Genomic DNA, 17907 nt, shown 5'->3' with positions numbered 1-17907 from the left:
ATTGCATATATGAGGTTCTCACAGCAGTGAGCAGCATTTTTGGTCTTTGGTTTTAATGCTGTATGGGTTTGTTGGTATATAATAATAATAATAATAATAATTCAATTCATTTCATTTATTAGAGTGCTTGGCAACATCCAAAAGAGGCCAATAACAGCCAAGCACTAACAATAAACATAACAATACAAAAACAAACAAACAATAAAATAAATATATAGATGTACAATATAATAATGATAATATATCAATTCATTAATTTGTTACAAAATAATCAACAAGCAAATGAGCTGAATAATATGCCTAAGTATATAATAATCAAATTAAAAACAGTTAAATATAAATAATACATCCAAATGAAACTTTAGTAAAAAAAAAAAAAAAAAAAAACGGAAAGAAAAGGAAATTGGCTAAATAAAATGCCTAAGAAAAATATTCTCCTTGCTAAAAATGTTGATGCGCTGACAGACTGCATTCGCAGCAGAAGCGCACCTAAACAAGGAACTAGCTTTAAGACTACGATAAACAAAAAAACGTGCATCTGGAGGGCACGCGCAGAGAAACTGAATCCAAAACGGATGGGCAGCAAATTTTATCCTTAAATATATTAATGAGAAAGAGAGCATCAAGATGGCTCCATTGTTGCACCTTTTCGTTACACTTTTTTGCCGAATGACCCTTCCTTATAGACGTATTTACGTCAAAAAAAATTATTGCATTATATCGATCACCAAGTGGTGTATTACATGAATTTTTCATACAGTTAACAGGTATTCTTGAGCAATTAGTACAGAAAGATTGTTATATTATAATAGTAGGTGATTTTAACATAAATACTCAAGAAGATGGGTGTGACCACAAACAGTTACTAGATGTTATAAATGCGTTTAATCTGACTATGACAATAAATATACCCACTCGAGTAACTGAAAGTACGGCAACAATTTTAGACCAAATCATTACTAACATGCCTTCACACTGCTATTCAACTGATGTAATAAACAGCCTACTTTCACATCACTATGCTCAATGTATAACTATTAATATGACTATACCACAACAAATCAGATGCTATAGAGAGGGCAGGAATGTATCAGAAGCCAATGTACTAGGCCTTTGCTCTTTAATACAAAATGAAACTTGGACTGAAGTGTTCTGGAATAATGATGTAGAGAAAAAATGGGATTCTTTCTCTAGTATTTTTAACTATTATTTTAATATAGCCTGTCCAAAAGTTAGAAGAAATATTGTAAGTGCTTTAAATGTTCAATTCAAGTCAATTCAATTCAATTCTTTATTATTTGTGTGCTGTATCAACAGCCAGATGGCCAATTACAGATACAGCACAAAGATGAGCTCATAAACACAATAAAAGCATAAAAGATAAAACAAGCAGTATATATTATACATTGTTACGGAGGACATAAATACACAAGAAAATTGCAACTAAATATATTAGGATATTTGTAAAAATAATTTAAATCAATTAAGTAAATTATACTATTATAGAATGTGAAGAAGTGTGACAATTTTCGTCTCGAATATGTCCAAATCCCTGCAGACAACATTAGCAGCTGATGCGCATCTAGCAGAAGGACTGTTTTTGATCAAAGGGCTAACACTGAACATAGAAAAATCTCTCAGATTCCGAGCAGGGATGCGGAGACCGACAGCTTCCAGAAGGGAAGGACAGTGTTTAAAACCGCGGTAAACCTGCGCAAGGAACAGTGCATCACTGCAATGCCTTCTCTTACGCAGGGTATGGAGTTTTAAATACTCTAAAGCATCAGCATAGCTGTAATGCACTTGGGGGAGGAAACGATAGTAGCAAAGGGCTGCAAACTTCTGCTGGATACGTTCCAGTTTGTTGGCATCAGTAATCGTAATAGAATTCCAAACGACCGAGGCGTACTCGAGCTTGGATCTAACTACGGTTACATATAACATATACAGGCAATCGAGAGAAGAGAATGAAAAGGTTAATGTGCGAACAAGACCCAGCAACTTAATACAATGTGAAAATATGTGGTCAACATGGTTGTGAAATTGGAGCTTGGAGTCAAAAAATATTCCCAGGTCTTTAATAGTGTCGGTACGTGTTATGGAGGACTGAAAAAGTTTGTAATCAAAGAAAAAAGTAGTGGTTTTCCTGGAGAAGGAAATTACTGTAGTTTTACTAATATTGAGTTTCATGTGCACCAACCTTGTACCGAGTCAATGTCAGTTTGAAGTTCATTGCAGTCGGGAGATTTAATGGCACGAAAAATTTTGATATCATCAGCGAAAAGAAGGCATTTAGAATGATTAATTACTTGGCATATGTCATCAATAAACAAGTTGAAAAGTAGAGGACCCAAAACAGATCCCTGTGGAACACCAGAGAGGACCACAAAAGGAGACGAAAGAGTTCCAGAAACGCGAACCTGGGACTGTCTGTTGGTTAAGTAACTACGAAACCAGTGTACATAACCATCAGAGAGTCCAAAAGCACTGAGCTTGTTGAGTAATAGATTATGAGGGACAAGATCAAATGCACTGCTAAGATCAAAATAAACAGTATCAGCTTGACCCTGGGAGCCAACTATTGGATTAATAAAATCAAGATAGGTTACGAGATTAGTAACTGTAGATTTAGATTTAGTAAAACCATGCTGACAAGGATTTAATTTACACTTTATGTAATGTGAGATATGATCATAAATAACAAGTTCAAATAATTTGGAAAAAGTATTAAGTATAGAAATGGGTAGGTAGTTACTAACAGTGGCAGAGTTACCTTTTTTTAAAAACAGGAACTACTGCTGCCTGTTTCCATAAAATAGGGAAATAATTCTGCGTTAAACTTATATTGAAGATGTGCTTGAGAACAGGAACAAAGATCTCCGAACAAACCTTTATAACAAAGCTAGGAATGTCATCAAGTCCGACAGATTTGGAAGGTCTCAGACGACGAATTGCTTTACAAATGTCCAATTCGGAGAAAGGGGCTAAAGACAAGAAGTCAGAGGACTCCACAGGGAAGGGGATACGCCTAAAGAGGTACTGTAGACCGACTGAAAATGCTTAGCAAATGCATCGGCAACAGAATGGGGTTCAGCCAAATGAGTGCCGTTAACCTCAAGCTGAATACAGGTGGAATTTCTTTTTCTACGTGACGCCACGTATTTCCAAAATTGCTTGGGTTGCGACTTTAAATTGTCGTCAATCGACTTCAACCAAATATGTCTGTCAGACTTGATTGTAGCCTTTACTAGCTTGCGATAGAAGGAAAATTTACTATAAAAATAATCAGAGTTATTCTTTTTAAAACGTCTGTAAAAGAAATCTTTCTTCCAGATGTAGTACCGTAAGGCACTCGAAAACCAGTGAGGGAATTTTGAATTTCTGATATACCCGCGGGGAATAGCCTTATCCTTGGATAAATAATGATGTTATTACAGCAAGAACAAAATTAAAAAAATTATATGATCTTTACATTCAAAGTAAGATTCAGGAACATAGAGACAAGTATGAAATATATAAAAAGGAATATAATGTAATAAAAAATGCAAAAGCAAACTACATCCAGCACATTATAACTAGTGCAAATAACACTCCTAGTGTATTGTGGAAATTTGTAAATAGAGAAAGAGGTTCTTTAAATAATGCATTGACTTGCAATATTCACCTGCAAGCAGGAAATGAAACAGTTACAAGCCCGCGCAGAATACGTAATATTTTTAATGGTACTTTTTTAGAAACTGTAAGTAAACTCATACTTGATAATAACTGACAATTATGTACAATTCTCTGCTAGCGATATTCTATAATTGCAGGTCATTATTGATAATAATATAATGACAAGAAAAATTATACAGTAAACTGAGACAAAAAAGGTGAATGAATCACTGGGGCCTACGTCCAAGAAGCCTAAAGTTTAATTTGTGAACATTTGGAATTATCTCTATTTGAGCAATTTTTTAAAGAAATACTCTTATTGCTGCCTTCCTTTACTGATCAATTCTTCTTCTTATTCTTTTAAGAGTCTTTTATTCCTTACCTGCATAAAATTTTAAGATCATGTGAAAATATCCCATATGTGCTTCCTACATAATAAACTATCCATTGCATTAAAATGGTCTAATATCTGATAATACAAATTTAACAATCCCATTCTTTATAAGTACAAACATCAGAATTTACTACATCTTGATATAGATAAACATATTTCTAATTATAAAATATAGACTATTAGAATTTCATAAGTATTTTTCTTTCCAACCGCTGATGACTTAATGGTGAATGTGATCCTGTAATTTTGTGCCATGCCTGTGGAGGAGTGGAAGACTGCATACCTATTTGGTATTGTGAAGAATCTGTGACAGGTGTCTGAAGCATTCTAGTTCTTTCTTTAGGCCTCGAAGGAAGAGGACTGGACCATCTGAAAGTTACAAGACATATAATTAAAATGTTTTACCTTCTTAATGTCCATTGACAAATTCTGTCCACCATTTCCACTTCTTTGTAATTCAACTTTATTTTCCATAGACATTTAGTTTAAAATTTGAAAAACATGTCTTCTTGTTGATGAAAGACTCGGGTTACAAGCCGCGTCAGGTGGCTGAATGGTGAATAGACCATATCTTCTGCCAACGTTTCAAAAACAACCCCTGCTCTCATCCTCAAGGCTGCTGCGTAACAAATCTGAGCCCTGAGGATGAGAACAGAGATTTCTCTGAAAATGTTGACAGAAAATATGGTTCATTCACCATTCAGCCATCTGACATGGCTTGTAACCTGAGAGTCTATCATGAAAGCTTCACTTTATACATGTCTTCTTCTTATTATCCATATGCACATATGAGAAACTCTTCTCTGACAAAAAGGACTTTTAAGAAACTTTCTGTGTTTATCGAAATACAAGAAAAATCTTAAATCAATTTAACAATCAGAAACTTCAAAGTGGAACATAACAGAAATATTATTAAAGCTAAAACCATTCTCTTGTAAGCATAATTACACAATTTAACAATCCATTTCCACATCAACATTCCAAACAAGATATTTACTATTTACTTTGAAAGTGAAAACAGATGAAATACTATGGATGGCTAGGAACGTGTTCATAATTCTTTTTTTAAATTTAATTAATATTGTGTACAAAGATAATACAAATTCAAACAATGGACAACAAATCAAATTAAACTTGTACACTTCATGCAACATAGAGTACTATGGATTGTCCATGAAAAATGCAGTACATACAAAAATTGAATGTTAAATTTTTTGGGAACCATGGTCAGAAAATAAAAGTTGGAATTATCGTAAATGTAATTTTGATTTAATACTAACTAATTTTATTTACATTAGACACATTACTTACATGGCTCTCACACTTTCAGAGTACAGCAAAACCAAATGTCGCCATCTATAAATGTTAGGATATTCTATAGGGTCTATATTTAAGCCATCCAATGCCTGCATTACAGTGGCATCCAACTTGGTAGGTGAGTCACTAGAAAAAAAAATTATATTTAAATAAGACTATTTTGTGCTCATATACTTAGTATTCTGGGCACTCTTTAAGGTGGTTACAGATTTTTCATCATTAGATCTAAATGTTGCTAACCACATATAAGACTACATGGCAGCACCGGCGTTTGAAAATTACAAGATGAGGAAACAACAAAACACAGTTTCTTGCAATCATTACCACTTTAAGTGATTAAAATTTTACTGTCTACAAAAATAAGGTAATAATTAGTGTGTTTGGGTACTTCACTGTCAGATATAGATTTCATGAACGACGAACTGCTGACCAGGCAAATATGAATTCTATGCAGCTGGCAAAAAAACTTTCCCCAACATTTTGGTTAAATAAATGTAGCAGTAGTAGTGGGTAGACAAATTATTCTACTCTTTGCTTCATGTGACATTCAGTATTTACCCTTGTATAAAAACATCTGGCCATTCGTCTGGTGTTAACATTTCAGCGTCGTCATCGTCATCATCATCATCATCATCGCAGTATGAATGTACTTCATTTCTGCTGAGTTTTTCAGGTGTTGATGGTGGTGTGAAATATTCTTCATCATCATCATCTGGAATACAAATAAAACTCACATGCATAAGACATGATCTGTTAGAGGCTACCATCTATACATTTCATAAAATTATATGGTCTATGGTCTATAATCATCTTCCAAATTCACACAAAGAACTAATATTAAAACAGAATTTATCAACACGTAGCATTTGAAATTACACATGAATGAATAAGTTGGTGTGCAAATAAGTTACTTCAAGAAGATTTCTGTCTGCTGGGTTGCTGCTCTGTGTAGTCTGGTCTATGTTAACCAACGTTTCAGAGGTCACACTGTCTCCCTCATCCCTTGATGATGGAGGCAGTATGACCTCTGAAATGTTGGTATCCATCGACCAGACCACACTGCAGAACAACCCAGATGGCAGAAAGCTTCATACTCACAGCTGTGAAAACCTTAAATCTTACAAGTTACTTCAAATTTGCAAACTAGTAATAGAAATACATTCATCAGCCAATGCTACATAATAAAGAAATATTCTGACCAGTTAAAAGTGTAATGTCTTCACTTCTGAGTCCAGTAAAGTCCTGGGTCAGAGGTAATTGCCAGAATATACCAAAGAACTCAGAGAAATATATGTCTCACTGTTACTTTGTGACAATGCCCTGGAAATGAACCAAGGCCTCTGAAGTAAAAGAGGCGCTATGAGCATGATATATCATGAAAAATGTAGGCTACCAAATACAAGAGATCATGCTCATCATCATAAATACATGGAAATACATTTAAGAGAAGTCTAAAGGTTTTTGATGAAGATGCATCATTAAACTGACACAACAGTGTACATTATCCATCGTCTAGTAAATATAGACGATGGATAATATCCAAGGAAATTTTTTATTCAAATGACTCTTCACCATCGTCAAGAAGTTTTAGATTTGATACATACAACCTAACAGTTTCACCTAATGATGGAAGCAGAGCATGCTTCTGAAACATGGGTGTTTTAAATTTACAGATGAAGGTAACTGTCGAATAACACACATCAGTTTAACATCTTCAAGGAAGTTCCTTTGCGCTTCGAACTGTATCCAGTTACAGTATTTAATTATGTAGCACACTGCCTTCCTTATTCCTCCCCTGCCAAATCCACAGAGGAGGAGCCCTTTCTTGCTTCAGCACCATACCCCTTAATCTATTCTCTTAACGCTCGATGATCTACAACAGGTTTTCCCAACCTGGTATCTGTGCCCTGCCCACATTTTTTAATAATGTACCATGATAAATTAATTTTTCCTGTGTGAAGATTCCTGTCTTCTGGGTTGTTGCTCCATGTAGTCTGGTAGAAGTTTACTAACATTTCAGAGGTGCGATGATGGAGGTAGCAAATACTTCTGAAACGCCTGTAAACTTCTACCAGACTATACACGGTGCAACAACCCAGAAGACAGGCATCTTCATACTCACTGCCATATGAAAATAAAATCTCACTAATTTTAAGTGATTAATAAAACCAACATCAACAAATTTACAAATACAATTATTTAATATGTGGAACTGTTGGTGTTAGTACAATTTTCAATAAACTAACATGAAAGTTAAAATTGTTGTCAGTTACAATATGTAGCCCCTAAGTCAATAAGAAAGGATAAATGTAATTCCAGGGTCTTCAAAGGTTGATAATCCATGCTTTACATCACATGGCAATAGACAGGGAGAAAAATAATGACACTTAGTTTCTCTGTACTATTATAAAATGAGGACCACATATTTTCTGAGAATATTCACACCACATATATCTGAAATTGTATGGACAGTAACAGGTGTAAACTGAGTTTCATATTACATCAACAAACATGGCAAATTTTATGAAATTATTATATTAAATATTTGCAATATTTCTTGTTATCACTCAACAGTGCCAAATGAAAAATATTCTTTATTTTCAGGATACTGCACTACTATAATTCCAAATAAATTCCAGAATTTTCTGGGCATAAATTTTGTAGATGGAGATAATTTTCCTGGTTGTCCATGTGTTCAAATCCTTATCTGTAACAGGGCTGCAATGTATAAAATTTAGAACATAGAACACAGCTCTAGATTTATAACATTTCCATTATTTAAATACAGAAATTAATCTTCTCCATAATTAAAGCCTCATGCTTTAGAGGAAACCAAAAATTAATGGAACATGTTTCTGATCTGTGCATGATTTCTATTATTAATTCCCCACCCAAATTTAGGGGATCGATTTTACGTGTTTGTCAGAACCCCTACATTCTGTAAATTACAACTAGTCCCTTCAGGTCTTTATACGAGGCTAGTCTAAATGATGTTCCCGATTTGAAACACATGTTACTCACGTTTAATGAAATTCAGATGCACAAAATTGGTACTGATGGAAAGAGAAACTCTCCAAGTTTATGTTGGTATACTTCGCGGCCGCATAGTAACACTGTTCGCCGCCAGGGGCGATATGACAGAAAATTACTGCCATCGAAGGCAGAGGAGCCTTTTGTGTCCTGGATTTACACATTCACCGGACTTGACGCCCTGTGATTTTTTTCTGTAGGAGTTCATCAAAGATAGTCTTCGTACCACCCTCACCACAGACCTTGTCACCAGCCATTACAGCAATCGATCATGATATGCTGCAACGTGTCTGGGAGGAACTCGACTACAGGTTGGATGTGTGCCGAGTTACCAAGGGGGCTCGCATTGAACACCTCTGATGTACTGAAACAAAACTTGGAGAGTTTCTCTTTCCATTGGTACCAATTTTGTGCATCAGAATTTCATTCAACGTATTATTTCTTTCATATCGTGAACATCACTTAGACTAGCCCTGTATTCCACTAAATCAGGGGTCCTCACCCTTTTTCGCTGGCATACCACTAATTCTAATTTAACACACTAAATGTACCACTAACCAAATTCGTTCATGGAAATCTTATTTATGTTAATATTATCTTCTGCTTTTCTTACTTAGTTCGCATACCACAGGTTGAGAAACGCTGTAATATACAATATTCAGTCTCCAGCACTTATATTAGCATAAATTTCCATTTTAAAAAGACATCTACATAAAAACACGGATCAGAAATCTTACCTTCTGAAAACTCACCACCTGATGATATGTATGTCATTTTATGTAACTTATTAGTTTCTGAATTATATGTCTGTCTCTTTTTAAAGCTGCTCACTTTCAGATTACAGTGTGTTTCATGAATGGAACCTTCCATCTCACTAATTCTTGTACTATCACACTGCTGGTCAGAATCTAGTGGAAAGTACATAATTAATTAGCTTCATTATTTATTATAATGTACAATATGCTAATAGGATCAACAATAATGAATATGAGGAAGGAGATGAATTGTAACAGTAATTATATTGTCTAAAATCCCCTGAGTGTCACAGAAGAAGAATAGAATGCAATGGTATTTACAGCATTCACAGCACCATCTACACAAGTAAAATATTGGTACTGCTAAAAATCTCTCTTTAGACATTCTAAACTTATCAAGGACAAATTGATTCTTCAAACTCCAGTCACTGGAAACCCTAACACTTGATGGACTTATGTTTTCAAGAAAGAGACCAGTATATGCAACGAGTATAGGCGTGAATGGATAAAAATTTGATTTGTTACAAAGGTCGCTCAGTTACATTTGGGAGTGTCAAAGTCTTCAACCTACATCACACGAACTGATTCCAACAAAAATCTGTAATTCTCCTGCTTCATATTTGGGGCATATGATTTAAATCTTAGCCTGCAGACTAGTTATCCTAAGGTTTTTCATGGTTTTACTCAGGTCTTCCCTGCAAATTCTGGGATCAGACCATGTCCACCTTCTTCCATATCCTTTCAATTCATTATTCATTACTCATCTCATCTCTTGATGCTAAGTAATCTGAACTACTGACAGTATCATTAAATAAACCACAAATAAATACATACATAAACAATTTTTAGTCACATTCAGCATTTACTTCCTTTAGTTCAGAGGTTCAAATAATGAAGAATTATCACTAGATGGAACTAAAATGGTGATGGATATATATTTATTTGCAGTGCTTTGTTAATCCCCGAGTATCACTACATTTTTAAGGTGGAATAAAGGTACGTTACATAAACTAATGTAATTTTTACAAATAATAAATAAAATTAAATTCTACAGACCAACACACCATGACATATATCTTATGCAAACAACGTAACAAATATGCATGTGTCAAAAACTCACCATTATCTTCTACAAATGTAAGTCGTCTTGTAATTCCATCTGATGAAGATTGTGTGTTAGCTTTGTCAGATGTATACCGCAAATGATTTCTCTTGAAGGACCAACCTTTCCTAGCATTTCTCATAAAATTATGATTTTGTCTGAAGCATAAGCACTGTGAAGCATCAGACCAAATCCTCATACATTCTTCTTCTGTTCGGACATGGATATCTTTCTTAGCACCACTGGTTTTGTCTGTGTCTTTATCATTTTCTTCTATTTCTAAGGCGCAAAGAATATACTCGGCAATACATTTTACCTGATTACGTTCACAATTGGTTTTTCTTTGGTGTTCAGCATACGCATGTGCATCACAGTAACATATGCTCACATCATCCTCTTCATCTGAATAAGAACATGACATTGGGGAAACTGTAGATTGAAGATCAGACACAACAAATTCCAGTTCATCACTAGTAAGCTCAATAAGCTTTGCTGCTACGATTACGGCGATTCGAGAGTGAACGAGATTAAAATCGACAGATACGAATCTGTCGTCATCTTTAAAACTGCTGACAAGATCTTGCAGATGCCTAATTTCTGGATGAAGCATGTCAGGCACGGAATCACTAACCTGTACACTACGACCAACAACCGCGAGTCCATCAAACATTCGTTTAGCGAACACACAACAAGATTTTTCTACACATAAGAATGGGCTAAGACCTGGATTCAACAGAGTTTCACCTTCCATGCCAGCATTTGCATCCACTTTTCGATGACTGTACACATTTGATTTGGTCTTAAACGCATTCTCTACTAGTGGTTTAACTGGACTGGTGTCCGACAGACTGCACGCTTTAAAAGCAAGGCACAGATTTGACACTGGACTAATCTCATCATCAACTGACTGATTTTCACTATACTCTGTTAAAGATGATACACAACCATTCACTACACATTCTGAACTATCATAACACTCCTTGGTTGAATATGGTTTCTGTGCAGCCTCCTGAAATCTGTTCTTGAGATAAGCCTCAAGTTTCTGAAGCCCATCCTCAGAGGCCAAATTTGTAAATGTATCAAGAAATGGCCAATATTCATTCCAACCAACCCTGAATTCCTGAGCCAGGTCCCTGTAAGAAATCACAGGCACAAAATATATTATACTTTCGGGCAAAGTAAAGCAGATATTTTCTTCCTTTGCCTTATGCTTCATGGTCAAAATTTTCTTTGGCCAATAACATCAAGCTACTAACTGAAACTCTTTGAGCAGGACACCATTCTACTACCAAAACAAATATACTAATATTATTTCATGTGAAAATAGTAAAAACATTTTCTTGCATCCAATTATTTTTATATGGAAAAACTGAGGAACACTGTCAACAAAACTGAATGAATGATAAGAGGCAGAGAAACAGCATAAAGTAGAATAAAACACGCATCTAAATACAGAAAGATAAAATGGAAGGAAAGAATAAATGGCTTTGTAATTTACCATCAACAATGCTTGATATTACTTATGATTGGCTGATGTGTGAGTAGTGGAGTCAGCATTTTCCTGTCTCGTGAGGTTCTAAATTTTAAAATGTATACATTCAGTAACAGTAACATATCATTTTGCTTCATAATCTAAACTTCATTTGAAATTACATATGCACAATATTCGGTTTTAGAGGTTAACTGGGACGTGCAAGGCTAAAGGTTCATATGGGGCACCAAATACTCTTGCCCTTTCTCAGGTCATAGTGCATGTTATCTTATAATACATAAGAATATAACTGTTTGTTGAGTAAAATAATTTCTATATTTGAAACTCTGACTTCAAGAACCACTTAGATTTGGGCAAACAGTGTCTCACTACAGCAAAGTGAAAGAAACATAAGCTTGAAGTCGTCCGTATCTCCCACCTGCCAACTCTTTCTAATCCTTTCTCAACATCCAGCAGTCTAAATGCATGACAACTCAGACTTCCTCTATATGCCTGTCTGCAGGCATTCTGGTTTGGAGTCCGAGGCATCCGAGGAGGAGTCTTCCACTTCTTCCGGAACACGACTGCTTTCTCATGATTCATTGGTCCTGCATAAGCCCGGATTTCCATTCTTCCATTAAGTGGATCAGATTTTAATACCTGATGAATAAACAATTTAGAAACATTTTAGAACAAACACTAAATTAATAGAATGACGTCTCCTCTGATGATGAGCCATGTTTGTATGAAGTTAATTTTCTGCATTTCACAGACTGTGTCTGCCTCCAACACCAGAGACTGACAGGTTGATTTGATTGGTGATTGGGTGGGTGTAGTATAGATATATATGCACTGTCAGCTCATGGAGTCCAGTCTCCTTGATCAAGAATAGACCAGGGGGATAACAGTAGGTGGTGCATGGTGATCACCCTACCTAAAAGACCACAGCCCCTAGATTGTTTCCTATAGAACTGAAAACTGAAATGCAAAGACAAACAAAAATAACAAGAAATAAATTCAGAAGGCATTCAAAATATAATAAAGTCAAGATACAATTAAATAATGGAAAACAGCTATTAAGCACATAAAAACAGAACATCTACAAAAAAACTCAAAAAAGCTTTAATCAAGGTGTTTTGAGAGGAACACATTTAAACTGTACTCTTCGGTGCGAGGCAATATGATGACGAAAAAAAAAATTGTGACAAAACATTTCACGTTAAGTAAAAGATTTTACAAACTGTTATATTTGATAGTTTTGGTTACATATGAAGTACACACACAATACATGAGACAGAACACATAAACCTCCTAGCATCCATCAAATAAGCAGTGTGTGGGGTCTAAACATGGTAACAGAAGTAACTGTCAACATTCCCGCTAGAAATGAATCTCCAGACATCCTGTGAACACCCTGAATTGTCTCAGCTTCACTTTGCAATTGACACTTTGTCAACTACGTGCTCTTATATGAGAGAATTCTCTGACTAATTTAAATTTCTCGACAGGAACCTGCATAGTGAATACATGTGTAAAAACAATTTATTACCAACCAGAGGGCAAGCAGGAGAGAATGGATCACCAACAGTAGGCTGTACAGAATTATCCTCTGATCTAAGTACAGGAACATAAAACATGCCATCCAGTAAATTTGACAGTTTTTGCCTTAGACTTTCATCTGGAGAGGAAACACGACTGCAGATAACCTGGAAAAAAAAGAAGAAGGAGAAATCATGAGTATGGTAAGTAAGATAGAAATAACGTTATGTACATATAACGGGTTTCAGGAAGTAGCCACATTATTTTAATTGTTTCAGCTATGTAAAATGCTACATCTCAGCAAGCAGACTGGTCCTCTGGCAGCACTCCACATTTGTATTAGCGAGGTTAGCTAGTTTGAATCTTGACCAGTCTAATGACTATCTGGATTGTCATTTTTCTGTTTGTGAGTCTCTCCAGGCAATTTCATGGAACTGACATAAGCCATGACAGATTCTTATCTATTCACAATTCATAATTATCGTCACATCACATTCAATTATATAAAATTTCTAAACTTTAAAATGGAATCATATACTGTAGAGTATTTATAATTTCATCATCACTGACATCTCTAAACACTTTATGCAAAGTGTAGAGAAAAAAAGGTTTATAAGCACGTAAATGAGATCCTTGGTAAAACTCTAAAAGAAAGGCCTTCACAAATTATTACAAAAAATATTTTAAAATGTCAATGTGCTAAATACTTTATTATATACTCAATTTAATTTTTTATGAAAATCAATAACACTGGGTGTGAACTAAATTTCTGGGTTATATGATCACTTTTTTAACAAACTGAGAAATATTTTGGACCAACTAACTCGAAGGTAGAGGACTTTTCCTTAAAAATTTCTGTCATTCAAATAGTCAAAATATTCCCTCATTTCATGGAATTTGATGGGCCCTCACTTTTTCATATAATACTTTTGACCAACTTCCACCTATGCTTTGACCTCTTGTCCTACAGTTTCCCAAACAAAACTTTGTACATATTTCTTGATTCTCCCATCATACTACATTCCCAACCAATCACATTCTTCTTAGTTGAAGCACAAAGAATAACATAAACATTTTATACCAAGTACTCACTCCTGAAGAATACTGTGATGTATATATGATAATGAAAATACATGTTACTTGCATCTCTTGGTGTTTGTCCATATTTATTCCTCACATGTCTATCACATTGTGGATAAGACACCAATACATCTACAACTGAAACAGCTCCTAATTTAACTGCAAAATGTATTGGAGTCTCATTGAGGGCCTTATCAGGAGTATTCAGGTAAAGATCCAACAAGATACGAGCTCGGTCCTGACAGTTGGCAGCATCATCATCTCCATACAGCAACTGAATAAATGCAACATTGCTCACTGTCTGTAGAATTAGATCACATATTTGTGCGTCACAAGCCTTGGCTGCTACATGCATTGCGTTATACCGTGAGCCTTCCTAAACCCAGAAAAGACAAAGAAACAGTAAATAAATTATTTAAATTTGATCATCTGTCATGTAAATGTGCAGTAATAGTGATTAAATATCACTTATGAATAATAACTGACAATTATGTACAATTCTCTGCTAGCGATATTCTATAATTGCATGTCATTATTGATAATGAATAGATTATTCACTTTTACCATAATATAAATATTACCAATAAGACTGTCAGGCAGAACAAAGCATAATGATTTATAAGTTTATAGGGTAAATTACAGCTAACGTAAAATAAATAAATAATATATAAATAAAAGACTGTGACACATCTTACTGTAGTTTCCGGTGGAATTAAGGTTGAAAGTACCCAGAAAAAATGGTAAATCCCCATAAGAGTTGAAATCAAAGAAGAACATGGATGTTCTTCTCTGTTTTACATTTGGATCTCAAGATAAATGTCAAAGAACAACATTGACTTTTATTTTAATAAAAATGCACAGCAAAGCACACTCCAGTTCAAACACTGCTGCTTGCTGGGAAAATCTTGAATATTGTGTCCTCAATATTTTCTTTGATTTATTTTATGCACTTTGTCTTTCAAGCTACCCCATAAATAAAAATCACACAGTGTGAGGTCTGGGAAACAAGTTGGTCATAAACTTTCATTAATACATTTTTCACCAAACATGTCAGTTATTGTGGACACAGAGTTATCGGTTGTGTTCACCTTCACTGAATCCTGCTAAAAGTAACCATACACTTTCTTTTTTTCTGTTAACTTAAGGAAAATCCTTTTCAAAATCTAATTAACATAACTTCCTGAGTGAAGACTATCCATAAAAGAAAAACTGAGACAATTATTCACCATACACTGATTCCACACCAAACACCAACTTCTGGATGTTGAAGCAGAATATAATGAAGGACTCCAGGGTATTTTGAGCACCAGAATCAGTTATTTTGTGTGTTCATGTGTCCAATTAAGTAAATACAAGGCTTTGTCAGTAAAAAACAGTACTTGTGGGTCAGTGAATCTTCATTCATTGTCTGCATAAACCAGTTGCAAAAATGTATTATTATACCTGGGTCTCGTGGTTGTTACAGAAAAAGGTGAAGTTTCATTAAGTTTATAGCAGTTATTGCTGAGAAGACCGAAACATCATATTGCTAGACTAGATATATCAGTGATTTCTTGACAAATGCTCTAATCTTGCAATAGTATAATCAAGTTTCTCTTCTCTTTATTTTCTTATGCAATTCTAACCCATTCTTTTGAATGTATTAATGAAACCTTGGAGAAGTATCAACAACAGATAATTTTTGTTTTAAGTTCTCAGTGATATATACATAAGCTAAATTGCTTTTTTACATAATTATCCAAATACAAAATAACAACTCTGTATCTTGAACACACAAATAACAGAGGGGAAAAAAACCATTACTCATGCCAGTTTTCATAACCCTATCTTAACCCATGGACTTAAATTTTTTAACAAGCTTTGGTTTCTCTATATATCACCCATACAAGAGCCTGGATTTCATTTAGTCATTCATAGATGGCTCCCAACTACACATATAAAAATAAAAGAAACACCTAACTTCAAAATCCCTGCTTCTGATGCTGACTCTTAATGTTGTGAAACCATTTTATTGCACAGAATGTTTTGGTAGGGCAGTCTGATTTATTTTTTGTGTATCAAAAGAGCATTAAAATCAGAGATGACCGAGTTAGGAATTCTATGTAGAATACTAACACATACATTTCAAAACTATTTACAAGAAAGCAATCTGCATACCTGGAGAATAGCTGGAGTATCTCCACTGCTCACTAGGTAGCGAGGATTATCCCAGATGGTGGTTCTGAATGTGTGAGCGTCACCACATTCTATCAATTTCCTCAGCCAAACCAAGTCCTGCGATTTAGGTGCTCTAAAAGGACTTGATTTTTCTCCTGTTACAGGACTGCTGGTTTTTGAGTTCTCTGATAACATACATAGGGGAACTACAATTTCAGGTTGTTGAACTGCAAATTCCGCAGCCTCCTGTCTTGTCTTAAAGGAATTAAACCTTGCTTCCTTGTACTTCTTCACAATTTTCAGTGCTTCTGATTTGTCATTATAGACATGCAGAGTGTCTGAAAAATGAAGCAAAAATGTTTATATATACAAATGCTGCATAAATCTGTCAATGGAAATTCAACAGACTGTAATTACCTATTTTACATCCAAAAGAAAATAATTAAAATAACGACAGGTTTTAAAAGCAGAGGCTCTTGTAGAAAATTAGTTAGAAAATTTTCTACACTTTCATTTGCAAGTGAATAAATACTCTCCTTACTATCATTTATGGTGAAAAACTTGGACAAATTTCAAAGAAATAAATATGCACACAATTTAAACATAAGATGTAAATATGACCTTCAAATGCCAAATCCTAACCTCACTACATATCAAAAAGGAGTATATTATACAGGTATCAAGTCATTCAATAATCTTCCACATACAATTAAGAGTTTAAATCATGATATCAAAGTAATCAAGTCTGCATTACCTCTTAACTCACTCCTACTCTGTAGATGATTTTACCTCTGTTGACAATTCTTAACCTTTAGGTATATCTATATGTAAATAAGGTTTCGTATCAAGATTTCAGGTTTCACAGCGGTGAGAATGAAGATTTCTGTCTTCTGGATTGTTGTGCCATGTACTTTAGTTCTTGTATTTAAAATTCATAAGTTCATATTATTATCCGTGGAATGTAAATAAACTATATCTACAATTCAAAATCTTAAAACTAACTTTCGAATGCATATTCATTTACTACTTACCATCAGATTCCAAGACGTCACCAGGTATATTTACACCGTAATACATTTCTTCAGAATTAGCAGTATCACAATATTTTTGTTTCGAAATTGGCGCGTCCTTCACAGATAAAACGTTGCGTTTAAATATAGAAACCTACTGTAACATAACTTTCATAAAACAAGAACTTCAAAGGAGTCAAAGTAGGAAGACGTTACATCAAAGCAGAAGCTTTATAAAACTCGAATTCAACTGTTTTTCCGTTATGATGCAATTACTAATACCAACCACAGAGACCTACCAACCTCGGGATGATAGACGCAATTTCACGGACTGTAAAATGCTGTTATTATCTGTGATAGTATATACATCATGCCTGATGAAATATAAGGTTCTCACG

The 17907-nt window shown here is 34.6% G+C and overlaps 1 protein-coding gene across 1 annotated transcript; it reads right to left on the bottom strand.

Moving 5' to 3' along the window:
• Nucleotides 1-100: 100 nt before the first annotated feature.
• LOC147874009 (ankyrin repeat and LEM domain-containing protein 2 homolog) lies at nt 101-17834 on the bottom strand. The gene is made up of 10 exons (XM_087348080.1): nt 17531-17834; nt 16500-16837; nt 14407-14718; nt 13277-13429; nt 12163-12383; nt 10271-11385; nt 9133-9303; nt 5924-6077; nt 5360-5491; nt 101-4417 (listed from the first exon to the last, which is right to left on the bottom strand). The coding sequence occupies exons 1-10, from the start codon at nt 17574-17576 to the stop codon at nt 4228-4230; spliced, it is 2832 nt and encodes a 943-aa protein (XP_087204206.1). The 5' UTR covers nt 17577-17834; the 3' UTR covers nt 101-4227.
• Between the last annotated feature and the right edge of the window lie 73 nt (nt 17835-17907).

Source organism: Zootermopsis nevadensis, unplaced genomic scaffold (genome assembly GCF_977971745.1).
Source record: "Zootermopsis nevadensis isolate Lab colony 2312 unplaced genomic scaffold, Znev_1.0 Znev_ptg000012l, whole genome shotgun sequence".
In the NCBI taxonomy this organism is placed as follows: domain Eukaryota; kingdom Metazoa; phylum Arthropoda; class Insecta; order Blattodea; family Termopsidae; genus Zootermopsis; species Zootermopsis nevadensis.
Note: the sequence above shows the minus strand (reverse complement) of the source record. Positions and strands in the feature narration are given on the sequence as shown.